This window comes from Pezoporus flaviventris, unplaced genomic scaffold (assembly GCF_033815535.1).
Source record: "Pezoporus flaviventris isolate CSIRO_AGI_PZ_B2104156 unplaced genomic scaffold, CSIRO_AGI_Pfla_v1 ptg000050l, whole genome shotgun sequence".
Lineage (NCBI taxonomy): Eukaryota > Metazoa > Chordata > Aves > Psittaciformes > Psittacidae > Pezoporus > Pezoporus flaviventris.
In genome coordinates, this window is record NW_026892598.1 from 2,709,286 (window position 1) to 2,732,135 (window position 22,850).

Below are 22,850 nucleotides of genomic sequence, written 5' to 3' on the forward strand. Positions count from 1 at the left end.
ATGCCTGGTACATACAGAGGGTCACAAAGGATTTTACTCATGTGGTACGCAGGACTTCTAACAAACATTTGCCATCATTATTAGTCTCAAATTTTACAATCAAAGTCTCTGACAACTTCTGCTTGGGATCAAAGAAAGGGAACTGTTTGATATACAATGAGCTTAATTAACATTTTCATTTTCTCAAGCTTTAATCTATAAGCTGACATTAAATTTATGACAGTTTAATTTACTTTTACACAAGGCAGTTTTATTAGTAAATTAGTATTTTTAAGTAGTTGATTAAGCCAAGAAGCTAGAAGTGCAGACTCAGACTACATAACTTTCTTAAATTGTTCTATCCCTTAAAAATCTACCCAGTTTGGGTGAATTTTGACCATTTTCAATGGATCTACATGCCTGCACTGTCCTAGACTTCTCTTTGCTTCAGTATTAGCAGTAGATCAGAATACTGCAATATCAACTTCCTGCAACTTGACCAATCAAAACAGGCTCAATGATAAAACTGACAAACCCCACCCTTGCAAATCATGTACTGTGAAGTACCAGGAAACAAACAACCAACTAACTTTGTACTGCTGGGCTTTATGTCATTTGAGGTATCTTTGTCTCAAGATGATAAATTCCTCATCATGTCTTCTGCCATATTCAGTAAAAGGTAATGGATGTGGCTTTGAGTAACCCGGACTACTGGAAGGTGTCCGTGACCATGGCAGGGAGTTGGAACTAGATAATCTTTAAGGTTCCTTCCAACCCAAACCACTCTACGATTCTACAAATGATGTGCTTATACCTCATCTGATTCTGCTTTGCACTGCCAAAGAGCACTGCAGATTTCAGAATGCAAACATTCAGAAGCAGAGCTTGATTTAAGGGAAATAGTATGACCCCATGTAAACAAGCATGACTGTGAGGCACAGGTTTTTACCTTCTGGGGGTTCGTCTTTTGTTGTACCACATCCATGAAATCCTCATCTGACAGTGTGAAGGTGGTATCAGCAGAACTTCTTGCAGGTCCTTGATATACTGCTCCAGAGCCATTCTTTAAGTCAATTGCTGAGAAGAAGCAGCAAAGATAGTTTTATTCCAAAACAAAGATAAAATTTTCAGTCTAAAAAACACTACTCTCCTTATCGACTATTATAAAGCATCCAATGTGAACATAAATCTTGAGCTAACAGCCACTTAGTAAATAAAAAGGCTTTTTCTTCATTAATAAAAATAATTGAGATTAGAATAGGAAAAAAAAAAAAAATCCATACTAAGGGAGAGGGGGTTTACAGCAAAGACTGACATTTGAAAAAGATTGCAGAGATGGCAAAAAATTTTTTAAACAAAACTTGGGATGCACAAGATATTAATTGATGTAATTACTGCAAAAATGTCATTTAGTAACAAAGCTCTAATGTTTTAAAACAGCACCCTGTATTCCGAGAAGGCCAATGTGGTGATGTTCAGACATACTGATGCATTTTCTCTGTTCTGCCCTACAGGCAACATAGCCTGTTCTGCTTTATGCAAAGTGCATTTAAAGCCTTGCCAAATAACTGTCTTTCTCTTCTGGAAAGCAAAAAATTCCTCAAAGTGTCTGGAGACTTAAGAGTGTTCTCTTCCTACACTCAAATGACCTGCCAAAATAATCAAAACTAACACTATCAGGTATTGTGTCATTTAATTAGAAGAGTATTAGAAGGATATTTTGACAGGATGTGCTCTGCCGAATCATACTCAGATTTGCAAATTCCCAGTCTTTCCCTTGCCGCTGGATGCAAGTAATATTTATTCAATTATAACAAAACTAGAATCTGGGAATCTCATGTCCCCAGCATAAAAAGTCTTCTAGTATCTGAAGGGGGTCTACAAGGTTATGAGAGAGGGTCTTCATGAGGGAATGTAGTGATAGGACAAGGGGTAATGGGTTCAAACTTAAACAGGGGAGATTTAGGTTAGATATAAGGAAGAATTTTTTTGCTGTGAGAATGGTGAGGCACTGGAACAAGCTGCCTAAGGAAACTGTGGCTGCCCCATTCCTGGCAGTGTTCAAGGCCAGGTTGGACAGGGCTTCTGAGCAACCTGGTCTAGTGGAAGTTGTCCCTGTCCATGGCAGGGAGGTTGGAACTACGTGATCTTTAAGGTCCTTTCAAAGCCAAACTATTCTATGATTCTACAATTCTAATTAAGTGTACAATGATGCTCAGACATACTGGATTATTATCCACTTGATTTTAAGGTAAATTTTCATTTCAGTAGCAGGTTTAACAGACATCACAAACTTGATGCAATAAGAGCAGAAGAAAGAAAAATAAGTACTGATCACCAGATGAACAATCTGCATCTTCTGTGTTTGTGGGTAGGAGCTGTGTAACACTCTTTTTATCCAAGCCAGCTTACTCTATATAGTCTAACATCATAACCTAGTGTTTAAACTTTGCTCCTCTAGGTTATGCAGGCACAGTCTATTACTAAAAAAAAAAAAAATATATATATATATATCTATATAATCTAGTGAATCATAAAATGCAAAATTCACAGTGGATACCAGCTCCTCAGATTAAGTTAACCAAGGTTAATTGTCAATATGCTTTTAAAATATACCTCTACTCAAATGCTAGATATGTTATGAACCATTCTGGCATAGCCAAACTTAGCTCCCTTTAAGCCAAATACCACTGGTCAGAAAGCCCCACATAATGTGACTCGGGCAAATTCTGACAACTCCAATATTTTAATCTAAATATCATAGTACATAGGTAATATTGGTACAATCCCTGTTCTCCTCCTCCATTTCCTATCCCAGTCTCAAAAGTATCGCTCATCAATCCACATCTGTAACTAATGGTAAACTCTCAAAGTGCTAATATGCCTGTAAATATTGCATAATCATGGTACCATGGGCAAAACTTGTGTTTAATCAAATCCTTAACTCATCCGAAATTAAAACTTATTAGAAATTCTACTAAAAAAACAACAGAGGACCAACCTAACAGTATATTCTTTTCACAAATGTATGAGAATACTATTTCCATTTGCTCTTTATTGTTTTCAAAGAGCATTCATATTTTTCTAAGGAAGAAAAAAAGAAAAAAAGAAAAATGAACAGAGCAGCCACAAAAGAGAAGAGCTCTGTGGCAACAAATACTGTCTTTTTCACAAAAACATGACGGACTTTCAACTGTTACTTGACCCACCTTTTTTTTTTTTTTTTTTTCGAGCTTTATCATAAATGTGCTACAAAGAGAAAAAAGACACACAAAGTTCCAAAGGAACTAGGAGGAGGAAATGAAAGAAATAAAACCCCTAAACTTGGTACATAAGCCCAACTGGGTTAATTCTGGTGAATCACAAGGGAAAGTGATCCAAAATATACCATATGTTGGTATGTTCAAGAGGAAAAGGAACTTCCCTTGTTACAGAGAATGGAAAATTTTCCCAAAACATGTTCATTCTTTTTCTTTGCAGGGGGAGTGAGGGGTGGGGATGGGGATGAGAAAGATCAGAAACACATCACTCGATCATTTTTCTTGCCTCCTGATGTATACCTAGCATAAAGTAGTCAAATGACAACTGAAACTAAACTACAGCACTAGCACACAAACAAATATAATCTAGCAATGAAAGAAATGATCCAAGCACCAGAACAGATTCCAACCTTCAGAGAAGAAAACTTCTAGCTTTCCAGAATGATCAGAGAGAGTACCTTCTTGTGAAATACAACTTTACGACATAAACCTATATAACACAGCTGCTTGCTGTAAGAGGAGATGGTCTTGATGCAGGTCTCCTATACCTGTTTTCCACACTTATCTGCCAGATACACACCTCTACAGTTACAGCTACTATACACTTACATACTGTATACTTATGTACTATATACTATGATTGCAGCAGCTTGATAACGATTTGGTACTGGCATAGCTATGTCAGTGCTCAGCTAGGCGACTACCTCACACACTATTAGTGCTAGCAGTAACAGATGAGTAGCCTAAAGGTGCCTCTGGTGTTCTTTGCTCCTGAGATCATGTAGCCCTTTGTGGCTGCTACAGATACAGCTCTTCTGCTAGACATTCACATGGCTGATCCACCCCATATGAAAACAGAAGTCTAAAACACAACCATGTGTGCAGCAACACAAAGCTCAAGTTCCTTTTAAAAATCAACTTGTTTCTCAAATATGTAAAATTTCTGCATTACACACCTGGCAGAAAAGCAAAATGAAGCCACTTCAGTGGCTGAAACAGTAAGTATCCTTCAAATTTTTGTTTTTACTTTTATACATAAGTGTTACAATACAGTAATTAAACACCTATGAATTCTTATCATCTGTAAGTATGCTGTTGTCAGAGATAAAAAGGTCAAAAATGATACATATGCAGGCTAAAACACTAGACTTTGACATGCTTAGCCGGTAGCCAAAGAGCCTAAAAATCTAAGATTTGGGCCACAGGTTTTGCTTTGCTTTTGAAGATTGCTTTACAATTTCTAGGAGAGAAATATTAAGAGGTCAGACTATTTTCTGTTTTGGTTTGGGTTTTATCCTGCTTTACAGGGGGTAACTGCAAGACAAGACTCATCCTCAATCAAATGAACAAAGTGTCATTCGCTCTTCATTGCCTGAAGTCATATCCTATTATAAATTATTAAGCAGTTTGGCTGTAATTTGTCAGATGATCACAATCAACTGCACATAACAATTTCTCTCCAGGTCTCCTAACAGAGAATTGTAAAGGAAGAGGAGTATCTTCTTCCTTCAGCAGTATCTTCAGAAGCATGATGAAAAGCAGCAGATGGGTACGGTTCTAGACAGCCATTAACTATCAGGTAACAAATCTCAATGGCCAAGTCTTTTCTCTATGGAAAGAGAAGTTGAAATGAAGTAACATAATCCTGAGGAAAAGATAAATATTTTATAACTATTGAAAACAATGGCATTTCTTTCACAGTAATAAATATGCAGAAGAGAGCAAAGCATGCTTTAGATAGTGAAGCCAACTGGAGAGGTAAAAGCTAGGGGGCTCACAATTAAGAATTTTGTTTACAAATTAAAAAGATAGCTCCAGTACTGCTAAACTTACTCCTTGAGTTTTGATCCTGCCAAAATTTTATTGCTTTATATTCTTAAAAGGATTTTCAGCATCCTCTTAAATTAGAGAATCTTGTTTCTATAAAGAAACACCACTAAATAAAACTAGTTGTTAGTGGCTATAGCTCAACATTGTTCAGACAGCAGATGAGCTGCCCAAAATTTCAGATACTTAGTGCAAGATCAATTGTTCTACACCTCCCCATGGCTTCACACCATCCACACAGAACTACATAAAAGGAAAGGTCATCACTAGTTTAAAAGATTAGCATTACTGATATTCCTACTACCATAAAGAAGTGTCTTTGTAACAAAAACAAAAGCTAAATTCAATTCACAAATCCCACTTCATTTAAGAAACAAATACAAATCTCGGCTTACTGCCAAGATCAAAGGGTTACAGCTGCAATTAAAACAAAACACTAAAAAAATATGAAATAAATAAAAAGAACCACAAACAAAACAAACAAAAATAAACCCCAGCCAAACAAAACCCCCAAATATTCTGGTTCCTGAAAGATTGGGAAGGACAAGAATGACTGCATACATGAGAACAAATTTCACAGCGGCCCTTAATACTGCTGCTTTCTCTTCCAGCCTCCTCCCAGATCTTAAGAAACTCAAGGACATTAGCAGAAGATACTGGAGCTACAATCATTGTGTAAGACACCAATGAGCTGCAGGGCCCAGATTGTTTCTAGGGCTGTCAATTGCTGCAGTTTTCACAACAGCACAAAGCTGTGCAGAAGTGACAAGGCAAAAAATTAAAAGACACATCAGCACAACTATGTAACAAATTTAGTAAGGGAAAGAGGCCTAGCAGGTTACCCAAGAGAATCACAAACACTGCCTGTAAAGGCCTGAGAGGCCCTTAAAAAGAGAGGTCTAAAAAGAAGAGAGATAATAAAATAATTAGCATCAGCTCAAGGCTTTAAAAAAACTGTCCCCAAAATAAATACTTCTTTACATTTCAGTTGTTTCAATGACAACTCATCAAGAATTTTGACCACACATTGAAGGAGTATGTAATATTTATCCACTGGAACTGAATTCTAAGTAAATTTTAATGTCACCTTTTCCTCCTTGCTTTACTATAGGTACGTACAGTATGGAATCTAATTCTCAAAGCAGTAATTTTAAGAAAAAAGATAATTCAAAATTGTTACAATCTAACTTACCATAACATTTAAAAAACTGATTTAAAATTATTCTACCCAGAATATTTGTAACAATCAAGTCACAAATAGTTTAGCAATAAGATCAAGTAATAATCAGTGGGCAAAATTTAAATGTAGTGTAAAGCAGTGCAATTTCAACGTCAGAGTTGACGAACATCAAAATCTGAAGCAGGCTGGAAAACTGGTCAAAACAGTGACACAGAATTAAATTTAAGCTATAGCAAAAGTAACATTACTGTCACACTCAGTTTTTAAAGTAAAAGAAATTTTTTTTAAGTGTACAGAACTTCCTTTAACAACAGAAAGAGTCAAGCTTTCAAGTCAGCAAATGTCAGTGTTACATATCTAAATTGGCTGTCTAAATCTAATTCTAATCTAAATTGTTCATGTGTGTTACAAAAGTCTTGAATATATGAAGATCTGTCAGAAATCTTTTGCAGTTAAGATACTGTCGATAACCCAAGAAAGCTATCTTCCTTTGAACATACAGCCACAAACTACTCTCTTCTTCCACATTCACTATGCAAAATTAATTATGCTAGCATCTGGTAGAAGAGACAGCATACGATGATGCTCTTGAACACTGAATAATAATGTATGCAAATAAGCAAAAAGAATTAAGTTGGCAATTGCTTAAAAATCTTCAATGCTTGCCTCTGGAAGGTCTTTCTTCTGCTTTGTGTTTGTTTTTTTTTGTAATGACTGAAACATGTTCAAGAAAATCCCAAAAATAAAAATTCCATCATGTACATACATATATATATGCACATATATACACACACACCTCATCATGAGAAATTTACCATCAGAGTTAAACAGAAAGCAACAGTAGTATGCTATTAATCAACATAAGGACAAACTGTGAGAGCTGTCACAACTGCTAACACTCTGTTTTTGAATTTACATAACTATTTTAATATTACAATAATTTAGATTGTTATGGCCATCACTTATATTACACTTAGTTACACATTAAACAATAGACATGACTGATGTCATGTACAAAGTGATCTCTAACAAACACAAGTATCCACTTTAAGTGTTTTGGAGTTTAATCTATGTACTTCTAATATATCTGCTAGAAGTGTAAGCAACAACAGAGGAAAGACTACACAAACTTTCTGCCCAAGTTCTAAGCAGGGCCATCACTTAAAGCACTGAGTGTTAAAAATGGAAAACTGCAGACATTAGGAATAATTAAGAGCATTAAGAAGTTTTAAGACAGATGTTCTGAGTTAAATTATGTAGTATTTGGCCTCCTTCTCATTCTGATGTATAGGTACTCAGCCTGCATAATCTGCGCAGGTATATTCAATATATTGATAAACTGCTATCCAAGTGGAAATCACCCTTTATCCCTCAGAAATTGCTTATAACTATCATAAATATTATAAGAATTATTATTATGATTATTACTGTTACAAGACAGGTAGAACTTATCTTGATAAATCTACATAGGGAATTTTCATGAAACGTAGCAGTTTTGCTACTCAGAATCACTGCTAGTTAACAGAAAAAAGAAAGTGGAATTATGTGTTTCTAAAACTCTCTGTAAAAGAAGTAACAGTTTCTTAACCATAATAACCATTTATTGAGAACAGACATTACAAAGACTTAACAAGAGTTAAAAAAAGTCACAGTCAATGGAACAAAACACTATACAGACCTGCTGACTTACCAATGTCAGCCTCTTCCCTTAGCTCATCAAAGGGCAACCCATCTCATCTGCATCTACCCCAAAACTATTCTTTTGACTAGATCCAACCATTTAGACCAATCAAAATGAAGTAGTCTCAGTTACACACCTGACCCCAAGAGTTGCCCTTTTCCACAAATTAAAGGCCTGGTAGTTACAACCTGACTCTATTCCTTTGGAAAAGCTTTACATTCTGCTAAGCTCTTTCAGGACACCTCTGCGGGAAAAAAAATAAATTCCAAAGAAAATTAGATTTATTTCATCACTAAAATTAAACTGCTTTTTTCAAAAATACCTTTCCTTAGAAACTGAGCACAGGAGAATTTAAAAAAAATAATTGAGGAAGTAATTTTGCTCCCATCAGTCCACTTAACTTGTATGATCCATTTCAAAAGGAAACACCATCACCACCACCACCCCATTGCTATTATAAGCTTCATCATCAGTTCATCAACACAGTCGCATGCTTAAATGATGGGTAAGCATCACTATACCTTCATTAACCCTGATCTCAAAAAACTTTATGGGAAGAAGCTGGGCTACATTTTAACTGAAATTAGAAAAACAATGCAGTAAAAATAAACACTTCTTTGTTTAGATTAGTTAGCATGTACATCACCAGCAGACTGATTACTGTAACACAGAGCTCCAAGTAGGTTAATTTCGCCTGCTCATCTAAGTGCAGTGATAATGCATTCTGGAAACTGTAAAGAGAAATGTACTGAAGTTCTAGAGGATGGTTTGACTCTGCCTACATCTAGACAGGCAAGTTACAGAAGAATGTTCCTACCTAGAAAGGTTAGCAACTGCCATTACAGAACTTTATTTACCTCCTTGTCCCTTGTGCTTTCAGTGCGCATTCAGATTTTGAAGTCTTAGTGAATATTCATCCACTATCTTATGCTTATTTTCAAGGTATCAGCTTAATTAGAATGAGCATTATTACTCTCATGTCAATTAAAAAAAAATAAATCATCAGGGTATTATATAAAATCTACAACTTACTCCACTGCATTGCTGTTTTTCCATCTTTAGTGATGTCCCATTGGAATATGGCATTTACTTTCTTTACCAATTCATTTCCAAGCTCTTTTACACGACGACCAATTTCTTCAAACACAAGATCACTCTGCAGTCCTGTAGTCTTTAAAAAGAGAGTGTGAATCATTTAAAATTGAAACTCTGCTTAAATGTACTAAATAGGTTTATTAGTTCAAGTACTGTGTCCAGGAAAGTCTTTACTGCAGAATTACTAAATGCAATTGAGATTTCTTCCACTCTAAATAATCAGCTCTAGCAACTGCCCACATTAAAGAAAACATTCAAGTAGAAAATGCTTCATGGACTCTTCTTGAGAATTACTTCAAATCTTGCAGTTTTTGTCATTTGTCAGTATAATTTAAGATATGTTTAATAATTAGGGCTCTAAGGGCTTCTAAATAGTCATTTATTCCCTCTGGAGGATAACCATTGCCACTTTTTTCCATGGTGGATGCCATGTTAGTTTTTAGAAGACAAAAATGTTTTTATCAGTACATGACTTTAACTTGACATGGAACATGTTCAAAACATACTGCATTATGAACACAGTCAAAACTCCAGTGTAGACACTTACCATTTAAGAGTAGGATTAGCTACAGTTACATTTGCCTTTCCAATGTATTATTTTGCAAGCCTTTCATGTCTTTCTTTAAGAAGTATACGCACTGGGTAAAATGCTACACTTGAAGAAGCTGCTCCAGTAACATTTTTCATCTAATTGGAATTGGACAAAAAAGCTCCCACAGCTTTAGTTGCTCTGCTGCATCTACATATACTCTAACGTGCAATACTCCTCACGCTGCTACCTTGTTACCTCTTTGTTTAAGCCTAACATTTTCCATTACATAACAGAGTTTCCAATGACATCTAAATTTGCCAGTCTTCACTCACTCAGGCTCATCTTCCCTGGTAGATTTCTGTCTCTCTCACCAAACTTTTGCCAAAGCACTTTTTTTCAGAGTAAGCTTGAAGAAAAAAATGCCTGTTCTGCCCATGTTAAAAAAAAAATAAATCTCTGTAACTGTTTCACTGAAAAGCTGTAATGCTTACATGTTTGAACTTCAAATGGAGATCTGGCAACAGTTTAGAATGTTAGAGGACTAAACACAACCAGCAAAAAGAAAAAAAGAGATTCCAGGAATGTATCAGCAGCTTTCTATGAATGTCACTATGTTAGTACCTCATAAACTTCAATGCACTAAAGTTTCATCCTTTGCAGGCAGGAATCAATAGGGGGCAAATGACAGTTTATTAAGGCAATGCATTGAACACCCATGTCTTTTAGACAACATTAAGAACCCAGGACATCCTTGGCATTGCTTGTACCATACTGTCTGTTGTCTCAAAAGCCATACCTGAGGCTTAATGAAGGCATGCAGAGGGGTTTTTTAAATATATACAGCAGAAAGTGTGTATTGTGTGTTAGGCCTATCCCTATGCACGAACAGCTGTCAGAGCCTTCCTTAAAAGTGATTCAATGACAAAACTGTTCTTTTCTATGGGTACACTAGCTCATTTTCATTTGTTCTGTTATTCTAATGGATTCCTGCCACTTCCCCATGTCTCTCTGAAAAAAATTAAAAAAGACCACATGCTGTCGCAAGTTACATTGAGTTTGATACTCAACATCTATAAAATAAAAACAAAACGCTCTTTTTACAGGTAGAACCCCAAATTATAGGGACTAATTTCAGTTTTAAGTTATGCCAGTGCTCAAAACTCTCACCGGTGCATGACCTCATTAATTTTGTCACATACATTACAATGCTTATCCTAACAGTTCAACTGGCATCAAGCACTTCAAACATCAACCAACCTGTGTACCTTAAAACATCTTTATTTTTCCCAAAGGAGATCCTTCACCTTCTGTATATACAACCACATGTGTGTTTACATCTCTGAACTTGTATACTCATTTAATTACTGCAAATGGGACTAGAGAGCTAAGTATTTTTCATGTTTTTTTCACGAAAATAAACCTTAACTATTCTGCTTTGCAAGTCGACTTCTATTGCTTCTCCCTACCTTCAGAGGCTCCTGAGCAGAAGTTTTATTCATAGCTGGTACTATATCCACATAGCCTCCTGCAATAGCAACTTCTCCAGTCTCTTTGACCTGTGGTGGGGGCAAAAATGCCATTAACGTATTTGCAAAAAATCACAACAGAATGACAACCAAGGAGTTTGCCTTACATTTTAAAATCAAAGATGAAGACAAGAGCAAACACAAAAGATCCAGAGTGAAAAAAATCCACACAAATGTGTTTTAGTTTTGAAGCCAGTCAGTCTACTATGCTTTATAACAGTTCTTCAATGTAATTATTTGCTTCATGAGAAATTATACCAAAATATATTTCTGTTGTTATGTTCACAAAATGGTAGAAAAAAAACTTATCTGAAAATTTACCTCCAGTGTAATACGTTACTGTTAACATTATTTCATAAACAGTCTGAGAAAGATATCGTTTTCCTTGAGGTAAATATGCACTTGTCAAGAGTTCATTTAGACAGTTTCACTATCTCCAGGTGCCTTACACTGCAACTTGTACTAGAAACAATTTTTCAAGCATTGTAAAAATAGACTCAAGAAGAAAGATGAAAAATAGCTGAATTAACTTCTGCTTTAGTTTTTTAAAATAGTCAAGTCAGAGGATAAAACAAGTTTCATTTTGGCAGTCATTTTAAAGGGTCTGACAAACCAGTCTGACTTACAGCAGCAAAAAGATGATAGCAAAATGATTCATTCACAACGCATAGTTACATGATAAATAGCCAAAGCAGAGAAATATCCAGCTGACCTTATTGCACAGGTGAAATTAACACAGAAAGACTATATAGTAACGGTTACTCAAATAATGCCTAACAGTTGTCACCGGCTGCCACTGCACTTCAGACAACAGTGAAAATGCTTTTAGACCTGCACATTGAAGTCACATGTCTACCTTTAGTTTAACTTGAGTTTATTGCAACTACAGTGATAGCTTTATTTCAGACTAATCCAACATGCAGTAAGAAACAGGATTCCGAACAATTCATAACTGCTGAAACAAGGCAGTTTTCCATAATCCTGTTTAACATTGCCATTTCTCTCCAAAATTACTCCACCCTTGTGGGAAAAAAAAGTACCAAAATCCTACAGAACTCTACATATTAGCAATTACTAACCAAATCCAGCTTTTAAAAACAACAAAACATCCTACTCTGTTTACAAATACCAAAGGGCTTGGAATTTTGTTAAACTTCACATGCAAAGCCTCTAAAATAAATACCTGAAGGCTAGAAATTTTATTAGGACTGAATATAGATATGCCATCTCCATTATAGTAATCTCCAAATTTCATCTGAGGCACCAAACTGTCTAGTACCGAGAGACAAGAGTTTCTACACAGTAGCCTTGATGTTACTCTCATTCAGAAATTCTATAGCTGCTAACGATCACCAGGTCTGCACACAAAATTTACCTCCTTCAGTCAATTTTATTGCTCAAAGCTGTACTGCCGTGGAAACAGCAACCCCATGTCCTTACAATGAGACTCTCCTCATTTGATTTTGTCTTCCCAATCCTGCCTCCAGCTGCAACTATAGTTGCTGCTGTACTCACTTATCAACATTTTTACAGACATAGGGCTGCAAAACATTGGCACTCCAAAGCAATGTAAATTGCATCTGCATAAGCCCACACATATTGACGAATACCTATAGCAACCATAGTTTAAGAAACTGACAGTTTCAGAGAATGCTATGACTGAAGCAAAGGGTATTTAACTTTTACTCGGCTCAGAGTATTTTACCCTTAGCTTCCAGAAAGTATCCTACTAAATGTAGGAGAGGATTGCAGGATACCCACACAAAACGCTAACAGCAATGCCAAAAAAAACAGAATAATAAAACCCTAAATTTATAAAACTGTAAATTCTGTTTTCTTGTAGTTACTATGTCCAACTGCTATGAAACTTCAGTTTTTACGTAGGTTGTTCTGTATTGAACAGCTTAAGTTTAATTCAAGCTAAGCTAAATATGTAGACGTTAACCTGGGTAAATTAACTGTCAGCAGATATGCAAGATAAACAGATGTTAAAAAATAAGTATATCCATGGTCATGATTAACTGTACAAATCAAGTACAAACTATGCTGACCTACAAATGACTGCTTTTTGCTCGTCCACAGTGGAAAACACAGAAAATGCAATACAGTAAGTAATATGAGAGCTCATTTCATTGTAACGAGTGTGTAAGTTGTAAGTCATATGAGTATAATGGTATTTTTACTGGAATCGCAGTGACACAAAAAATATTTCCTTCTATTCACATAATGTCTTTACAAAACCTTCTTCAATGGTGTCCTTGATAAGCCCCTATTTTTGCTTCCCTTCATGCCCCCAGTCTTTTAACTGGCATAACTTTCCCTTAAACCCACAATGGTGAGTGTATTCTGACCTTGGTCTGAAAATTGATTCTATTTCCTTCCTTCCACATTTCCGTTTGTAAAGTTTGCCCTGGAAAGACTGGTTTCGCAAAGCGAACCTAAAGAAAGGCACAGAAGTGTGGATATGAACAAAACTATAATATGTACATGCAAACCTTAAAAGTACAGGCTCTACTGAAACGAGAAAAAGGAAAGAGAAAAAAATCGGGCAACTAGTCAATGTAGAAAGCCTAAACATTTAAGTAACCATACTAGAAAGAGGCATTAAAATGCAAGCAGCAATAAAAAAAAGCAATTGTGACAGTTAAGACAGTGCAAAAGCCTTTTCCCACCCTGAAGATTTTTTTTTTACACTAAAACCAGAAAAATACAGAAAATTAAGTGCAAAGAATGAACTCAGACCTTGATCGCCTTGAATCTATTCACATCATTATCTGCAAACTGCTTCAAAATGTTTCTAGCAGCAAACCCAAAGGAACATAATCCATGAAGTATAGGCTTCTTAAATCCTATTGAAGAAAACGTAACATTTTGCATTCTTAGTATTAGGAGTTTGCAAGTTGCTTCTCAAATACAGATATTTTATTCATAATATTTTCCTCCAATAATGTTCTTAATACTTTTTAACCTTATTTATCTCACTGGAAAAATATCTGTTACCATTTATTGTCTCCTCTACTTTGTGTCAAAGTAAAGTGCTCACTGAGAACTGGCACCCCAACACCTTGTAAGACTCAGAAGTAGGATTAGTCCCTGTCTGTAGAGGTGACAAAATGAAAAATAAGGAGATTGACCTTTTTAGTATACATGCATAGGCACACCAGATACACAGTTACATGGAAGCATGCATTTCAAGGGTAAGAGGTATGGTAATGATCAGAAAGTGGTGATACTAAGATTATTTGATGCTTCCCATTTTTAATTCCTATTTAAGGTTGCCAAAATTCTTCAAATGTTATGCACACTTCAGGGTTAACTTTATTAAGGAGTAGAAAGCTGGAAAGATTGCAAACATTTTGAACACGTCTAACGACAACAAGAAACCTGCAGTATTTATTTATACTGGCGTTTTTGGTCAGGTTTTGTTGCAGTTCTGTGCTTTGGAACTGGCGCTGAACCTTGGCAGAAGATAGTCTTTGTATTAGTGATGAATCTTTCTCTAGTTCTGTCAAAGTCTGAAATAATAAACCTTTGAAAACTGCTCTGATATTTGCTAAATTGCATGGTTAAATTTTAAAGATTTTGTTGTACAGAGTATGTTCTGATCCCTTAACAGGTTGCTCTGACCTGACAGGGCACATGAACAGTATCTGATCATACTTTCAACAGCTTAGGGATTCAAGACAGGTCTGTTCAGCTTTGGCTCTGAAAGCAGCTCTTTTGCCTGAAACTCATCTGCCACTCTCAGCTGCCAGTACAACTTTTTCTGAGCTCCAAACAGTACCTCACGGCATCTACACAGCATGAAAATTTGTCCCAAGGGACAACAGCTGGGTGAAAAAAAAAGCAGAACCAAAACCACACCCAAAGAAACAAAAAAAGAGGAGACAAGAGAAAGTCCAGCCTGCAGAGATAATCAGAAGACGTAAAAGAAGAAAGCACCTTCAACACAGACCCAGAAAAGCCACTAGACTTCAGAGCCAGAAAAGCTGAGAATTCTGAGACACAGCCCAAAGGGAAGACAAGACTAGTAGTATAGTAAGGATGAGAAACGAGTAAGGAAGAGAAACAGGAATTTTCACTCATTAGGTTAGGATACGCGACAGAAGACAGGCTAAAAGAAACATAACTCTGTATTCTTGCTTTAACTATTCCATTCTGATAATTTTGGCATTTCTCTCCTGCAAAAAATATTTGAATATAGACACTTTTAATAGCACTTTGTTTTCTGAACACTGTGCAGAAAGCATTTCTGAAAGCACAAAGGTACCGTGCAGTCAATCTTAAAACAGCTTAGTGGTATTGCTGTAACAATATCACTACTATCTTTCTTACAGAATGTTATAGAGACGTTCAGTTCTTTAAAAACCTTTGTTCAATTCACCATGAAGAAACCAAAACCCACCACTATTTCCAGAACTCAGAAAAATACATACAGTCCTGTTCTCCCCTTTATTTTCTTTATAAAACTAACGCATACTCAAAGAAAAATCCATAAAGCAATCAAGTTACTTTTATCTAGACTGACCTGAGAACAAAGTGAATGTTGCCTTCACTTTCTAGTATCTCAGAAATACTCAGAAGCTACAGGCATAAAAGCACAAGAATATAAAAAGGTGTTTTCATTCAGCACATCTCCTCTGAAACATTACCCACAAAAAGGCTGAACAGTAATCCGGGAACAACCTGTGTGCATTACACTGACTGGTTGCTTCCAGTCCATGCTGGTGAAAGCCAGTCAAAGAGAACATACACAGAGATTAAAGACAAGAAGGTGTGTGAATATGCCCAAAGAAAACAGCTTTTCTATAACTACAAAATATTTGTGGAATATCCTCATAGTAATATTTGTTGTTTGAACCTACAGTTGGTATAGATATTTGAACAGGATACTGCCAGAGTTCCTATTCCACAAAATCCAGTGCAGCAGTTTTCTGTTCAGGTAGAGACTACCTCATCTACAGAGTTAGCTTCATTTTTCACTGTCTAAGTGCCGGTGCTCCTTGTCTGAACAGGCAGAAGTTTTCTACTTTTCCTCTTTTGTAACATTTTTATAGGATCATTATTTTACACTCTGTGGTTTCAAATATAATCGTATATTTTTCTCCTCTACCATCTTCAAGACTAATTGGGTGATTCCCAATCATCAAAAAATCCCAATCATCAAAATTCCCAAAATCATCAGATGAACAAACAAACAGAAAGGTTTAATAAACCACAGAAATCTCTTTACTGACTGGTATTTGGTTATCATTATTTAGTAACACAAATTTATGTGGAATTATACAAAACAGTTAACCAAACAATTAGTATGTATTCACGAAAGGAGACTATTTGGGGAAGTACATTAAGCATGATATGAATAAAGAAGCGTAACTGCTCTATTTATCTTGGTAAGAACATCATATAGTGATAATTCTGTTTTAAAGTCACTGGAAAACTGCAGACCAATTATTACAGACCAGTATTTTCATGTAAAGATTATGATGATAGCACACTTATTCAGGGAAATTTCTTAAGTAAATAAAATTGCTGTCTGCCTGGAGTAATCACACTATACTACTAGCATGGCCTGAAAAGAACTCTGAAAAATACCTTTACAATAGAAATTTGAGACAACAGACCCTTCTGTAGCAACTAGCAACTCTTCTCTGCAAGAATCGGGTAATGTAGTCTATGGTCAATTGCTCTGGATGTACCGTTACATAAATGAATAAGCTACTGCACTAGCAAGGGAGGCAGTTAAGCAAGCTAAGCATCTAAGACCAACATACTCTCAAAATTATTTACTTAGAATTATCTACCAAAGACCTCATGCAATTCTTTCTGAAGCTTTTAATAGGCAATTATTTCTGCTTATAGGTATTTGAATATTTAAGAAATTAATTTCTTATGAAACAGAGACTGTAAAGATGGGAAAATGGCAACAAGAAAGGTCTAAAAGGAAAATGGGATAGGAGGCTGGTTTTCACTGTAGGTAATGCTTACAGTGAAGTGTCTGCCACACAGAACTCTGAAGACATCTAATGGTGACTCTAAGAATAGCTAAAAAAAAAAACCACTTTTTTTCCAAGCTTGTTAGAAGTCATACAGATTAAGTGGGAAAAAAACCAAACTGTGAATACATTTACACCATACTTCATACAAACATTAATACAGTGGTATCCCTCAGCTCACCTCCAAGAGCAGCAAAACTTGGATCAACATGTAAAGGATTCCAATCCCCACTCAGCCGATATAAGGCAGCCTGCAGAAACAGAGAAATCAAAAATGAGATGCTAGCTGTGTTTGGCAGAAATAAGCAGGAGTCACTCAAAAAATGACAGATTAACAAACATCACAGTTTACTAGCCCTTAGATAACTTACCCTAAACCAAAGCAGGTAAAATAGAAAAATGTTATTGTGTAGCCAAACTGCCAAAACTCCAGGGAAATGTGCCATGAACTGTGTGTGGACTTCGCACGTAAGAAAATAATGCAGCTGCTTAGTGGGAGTTAAAAATCACCTACTCTGCTGGCATACAAATCCAGCTTCACTAAAATTTGGCAACAGCAAAGTACAGCATTTTCTAGAATTTGCCCGTAGATTCTTTAGCTTGAAAGGTAATTTAAAGGAGTCTTTTTCCATGACAGATCCATCCATGGCTTAAATAAAAAAAAACTTTTTTTTTTTAACAAACATGCAACCATCCTTTTTCAACATGTGATTCATCTTACAGAGATCAGAAATATCCTTATCCCTTTGCAGAGTAACATGATTGACTAATATACTTCTCTCTTAGCAGCTTCATTGGTAGCTGGTCCCAATATTACAAACAAACAAATAAAACGTCCAAGTAACAGGCCAAGCTTTCTAGAGAACTTTTGCTTCATGTTAAGTATTCTGTTTCACTAGTAAAAAGTAGAGAAATACAACCTCAGTGTCTTGTATGTACTGTCAATGTGAATAAATCTGAGAAATCATGAAGATTATGACTACTGTACTTCAGTTTTCTTTCTCTGTGTGACGTGAACATTTTCATTATCAAATTACATTTGCTGTACAGTGGTCAACAGACCAATGGTGTGGCAAGCAATCCTGTGTTTGTCTTTCTGGACTAAAAGCTTATTCATCAGATTCCAGTGAAACCCAGTGAATAAATGATTGTAGAGTACTCTCTAGTGCGGCATTCCTAAAAGTACAGAGGAAATCAGTACACATTACTAACACTAGTGAAGATTTAAAGAATTTAGTATTTTTGCATGATGGCATATATAAATTGAATATGAATTTAACCAAAATGAACTTTTAAACCCTTAGTTTAATTGAGTACATTACTGGCCTTTGGAATCACATATTACTAAACATTTTCTTTCAGACTGGGATTGTAAATTATTTTTTATTCTTTGTGAATCACTTTTTCTTTCAAAAAGTAAGATGGCATCACTATATCTGAAATTTCTAACTGTAATTCTACTTTCACCCAAAACTGTTGGTTTTTTTTTTGTAATTATCTTCCAATGGATCCTATACATTCTTAGGAAAATAGTAAAGTCTGGAAATTTTGTATTAATGTATGACTACAGTTCAGATGTGTCCAAGTCTGTTCCTCGAAATGGGACAAAATAGAGGGAAAATAATTGGCTGAAGTAACAGCTAACTTAAATCAATCTTACAACATCATCAAGAAGTAGAAATAGCTAAGGTATCTCACCTGGTGAGAACAACAAAGTCAAAATCTCCTGAAGGCAGTATCCTCCAGTGCTAGGACTCTACAGCTAGCAAACTACAAGTAAAATCAAGAACAAAAAAGCAAGCCAAACTGACTGGCAAACAATCCTGTGCCACAGAGGACATTCTATAAGGGGCACCCAGGTAGTGTGTGGTGAAACACAGCGCTGGTTGAGGGTGGCACAGGAAAGCAAACCGAGATAATGTAAGTATTTACACCCTTGTTACTCCGCTAAGGCAGCCGGAGTGAAATGATGAGTGGGAAGAGACAGCTACCAGTATCAAAGTTATATGAAAGAGACTTTTAGTGAAGAACAGACCCTTAGTTCCTTAGGGAAAAAATAAAAAATAAGTAAACTGACAATTTAAAGAGTTGCTCTTGACAGAATTCTACAAAGTAGAGCCCATTACTGAAGTACTTCATCACTGAAGTTTTCTTCCAAGAGATTCTAAATTTTAACAGCAAATTACCTGTCTTGAGAACGAGAAAAATTGCCATATATGAAAAAAAGAATTAAATGACTTTTTAAGCAAACCAAAATTCTTACGTCTTGCATTCATTCTTAATTTTAACTTTTACAAAAGCTGTCAGCAGGCTATTTTCACAAAGGAGCTGTTGCAATAACTTTTAATTCAAACTAAATATCGTTTAGTTTGAATATCAAAGTTTATTTCTGTATATCAAAAAAAGGCAAATTTCTGTTTTAAGCTCAAATCTCAAATCTAGCTGTTGCTTTACTAACTAGCCACTTCCTTGGGAGACAATACTATCAAATGCTTTTCTAAATTACTGTAGTAAAAAATACTTCTGATTTATTGCTAATAAAATAAACACAGCATTTAGGAAATTATTAAGCTCAGATAACTAAATGTGATCAATGTATTTAACTAAATGTCTGACATTATGAAAATGGGAGACAGTACTTGTCTTTTTGTACTTTCAATACTTAAGAGTGGCACTGGTCACAGCTAGAAAACATGGAGGCTAAACTGAATAAGCAGTTACACAGGACATTATTTCAGATTCAGTGCAGCCAAGTCAGGTCCCCCAACAAGATTCTTTTCATTTACCACAGCCTTTGGTATTATTTCATTATATACATTACATTTCACATGAGAACAGAACTGTTTCAAAGCCTCATTGGCTCTACTTTCTATATTCCTTGAATAATGACATTTCCTGAAGTCCCAAGAGATAGCATTAAACCCCCCAAAAAAAGGGGGTGCATCCTTAGAGGTTGACAAGAGTCAATTAATGTGAGATTGGCCTGGGTTCTGCAGTAGCAGTCATTTTTCCCTTTCTTAGTAGCTGATGCAGTTCTGTGGTTTTGACTTTCAGCCTGGGAACAATGATGATAACAGCGATGATTTTAGTTGTTGCTCAGTAACGTGTACTCTGACCAAGGACTTTCTGAGTCTCATGCTCTGCCAGGGATGAGGGGAAGCTGGGAGGAAGGAGAAACAGGACACTTGACCCAAACTAGCCAAAGGGGTATTCAATACCACAGCATGTCATGCCCAGTATATAAACCGGGGGGTAGTTACCCCAAAGGTGTAGATAGCTGCTCAGGTCTGGCTGGGTATGGGTCAGCAGGTGGTGAGCGGCTGCATTCTCTTATCATCTTTATTATTGGTTGTAGCAGTAGTGGTTCGTGTTATACCTCAGTTACTGGACTGCTCTTATCTCAACCTGTGGGAGTTACATTTTCTCCTCCCCATTCCTCTGGGAGTGGTGGGAGAAAGGAGCAGGGAGAATGAGTGAGCACCTGTGCATGTCTGAGTTACCAGCTGGGCTTAAACCATGACAGAGTTATTACATTGAAGTCAGTCATAATGTGGTTAGATTGTTTTCCAATTAATAACACAAACTGTCAAGTCTCATTTCCTAACAATTTAGGAATTCAGCCAGACCACAAAAGAAAAGGCAAGATCCAACCTGTCCATGCCAATTTTTCAGTCTTGCCTATGGACTGCAATAAAGGTCAGTAGTAAAGCTAATAAAATAGGAAGCCAACTATCCATATATTTCCCCTTCTAATGGGGGAAAAAAGAGCTCTTTTTCAGCTAAGCCCAAGAGCTTATCTTATCAAGTATTTGTATATATATATATATATAAAAATAGGTGTGTCTATATGTATGTGTGTATACTTTACCCAATTTAAGGAAAAGCAAGCAGTCAAGCAATCTTGTGAAGAAACAATAGCCATAAATCTCATCTACACATTTCAATGAGCTCTGGTTTACATTAAGGACAATTAACGTATCCAGTTAAATTGGCAGTGCTGATGCTTCAAAGGCTCAAATATAGCACAGTACTTAAGTAATTCACTGTAGTTAAAATTAAGCAGCTACCCTTTGACTATCTGAAAACTCCATTTGTCATATCTTCTTTTTTAATCATTGATTTCTGTGAGGATAAGGAGACATATTAGGAAAAAGTAACTGGTAAAAAGCAACACATAGAAAGATACAAGGTTTTATCTGTTCCTCCAGATAAGCAACTATTTTTCTCAAAGATGACGTGGAAAATAAACAAAACAGGCAGTTTAAGTTGTTCATAAGGATTTTCGATGGCCTAAACACACTTTGTGGAAATCTGGATCACACATGATTCTATTTTTTAACAAGACTGTAATTAAAAATCATAAGTGTATAGTTTCCTGAATTGCCTCAGGTTTGCAATAACAAAACCTTAGTGGTCTGGACTATACAAACACTACGTTTTTCCCTCCTTATCACTGACTCCCTCAAGAGGAAGAATTACTACAATGCTCAATTAAAATACCTTCACATACACAGCTATAAACAAGAATAGGTATAATAGATATAAAACAGGACTACATCTTTTCTCCTTCCATACCCCACATTATTCATGTCTTTACTGGTTATCCCTACCACATATTTTTTCAAATCAAAATCAACATTTATATTCTGGCACTGGCTTCACAGAACATTAGTCATTTTCAGCAGCAAGGCAAATGTACATATAGCCTTTCTTTTAACAGTGCCTCTCTTAACCACTTAGGTTTAGGGAACTTCAGGTGGAGTAACAATGTCTGTACCCTTTACTAAGACATGCACAGACAAGTAGGAAACAAACTCTTGGTAATGAAGAGTTAAACAAAATGAGTGCCAGACTAGTATTTTTTCATCTTTTACCACATTACCACACAAAATTCTAGTATAATCCAAGACTTCAACTATTTTTCAAAATTGCCATGATCAGAAAATTATATATTGATCTTCTCAACAGGAATAAATATGGAGGGGTAGGGGATTGTGTATAAGTGTTGAAATTAGCATCACGACACCTAACAAACTTTTCATTACTATTACAAATACTATACAATTTCAAGTGCTTTGAAAGCATCACCTCTGCACACTGAAATCTCTAGACAAATTGGGAAAACATTATAAATCCTTGCAATGGCCTCACATCCATTTGCTTTGCTTGTATCATCCTTTGTTGTTAAGCACTTTTTTTTCTGGCATGCTGCCTGTATCTGTGAACCTACTGCAGCACTTCCATCTTCTCTATCAGGAAATAAATTATCTATGCTACAGAAAAAAAAAAACAAACAGAAAAAAAAAATCACCTGAGGCTCTCACTCAGTAAGCTCTCTTGTGCTATTCTCTGAAGTTAATTTAAATTCACATGTTTTCAGGCAATGATGTACTACAGTCTTTACAGAGAAGGACATTAAAACCTCCCATTTGTCCTGTAACCATATTTTCCACACTCCAAATGTAGATGTTGTCATCACCTTCTCTCTCTTGACTATATTGCACTTACTCAAAAAACAATCTTAACACAAAACACTGACCTTCTTATAATATTTTTCTTCTAATCTGTTTAAAATAAGCATAAAATCTCTCCAGGGAAATAACCAATTGTTTTTCCCGTATAATGTTAACATGTAGATATAACTTACTATATCTACACATACAGAATCCTAGAATCATCCAATAGTTAGGTTGAGAAAAACCTTTATGATCATGAAGTCCAACCATAAACCTAGCACTGCCAAATCCACTGGTAAACCACAGAATCACAGAATA

The 22,850-nt window shown here is 35.8% G+C and overlaps 1 protein-coding gene across 2 annotated transcripts in view; it reads right to left on the reverse strand.

The window, feature by feature from the left end:
* Positions 1–22,850, reverse strand: part of HSD17B4 (hydroxysteroid 17-beta dehydrogenase 4) — a 64,083-nt gene that overhangs the window by 1,421 nt on the left and 39,812 nt on the right. For both annotated transcript variants that reach the window (XM_061468698.1, XM_061468699.1), the window contains exons 18-23: positions 17,258–17,327; positions 13,823–13,929; positions 13,432–13,518; positions 11,021–11,110; positions 8,960–9,098; positions 929–1,056 (exon numbers count right to left, since the gene is read on the reverse strand). In XM_061468698.1, the coding sequence (XP_061324682.1) occupies positions 929–1,056; positions 8,960–9,098; positions 11,021–11,110; positions 13,432–13,518; positions 13,823–13,929; positions 17,258–17,327 (621 nt within the window). The remainder of the gene's footprint in view (positions 1–928; positions 1,057–8,959; positions 9,099–11,020; positions 11,111–13,431; positions 13,519–13,822; positions 13,930–17,257; positions 17,328–22,850) is intronic.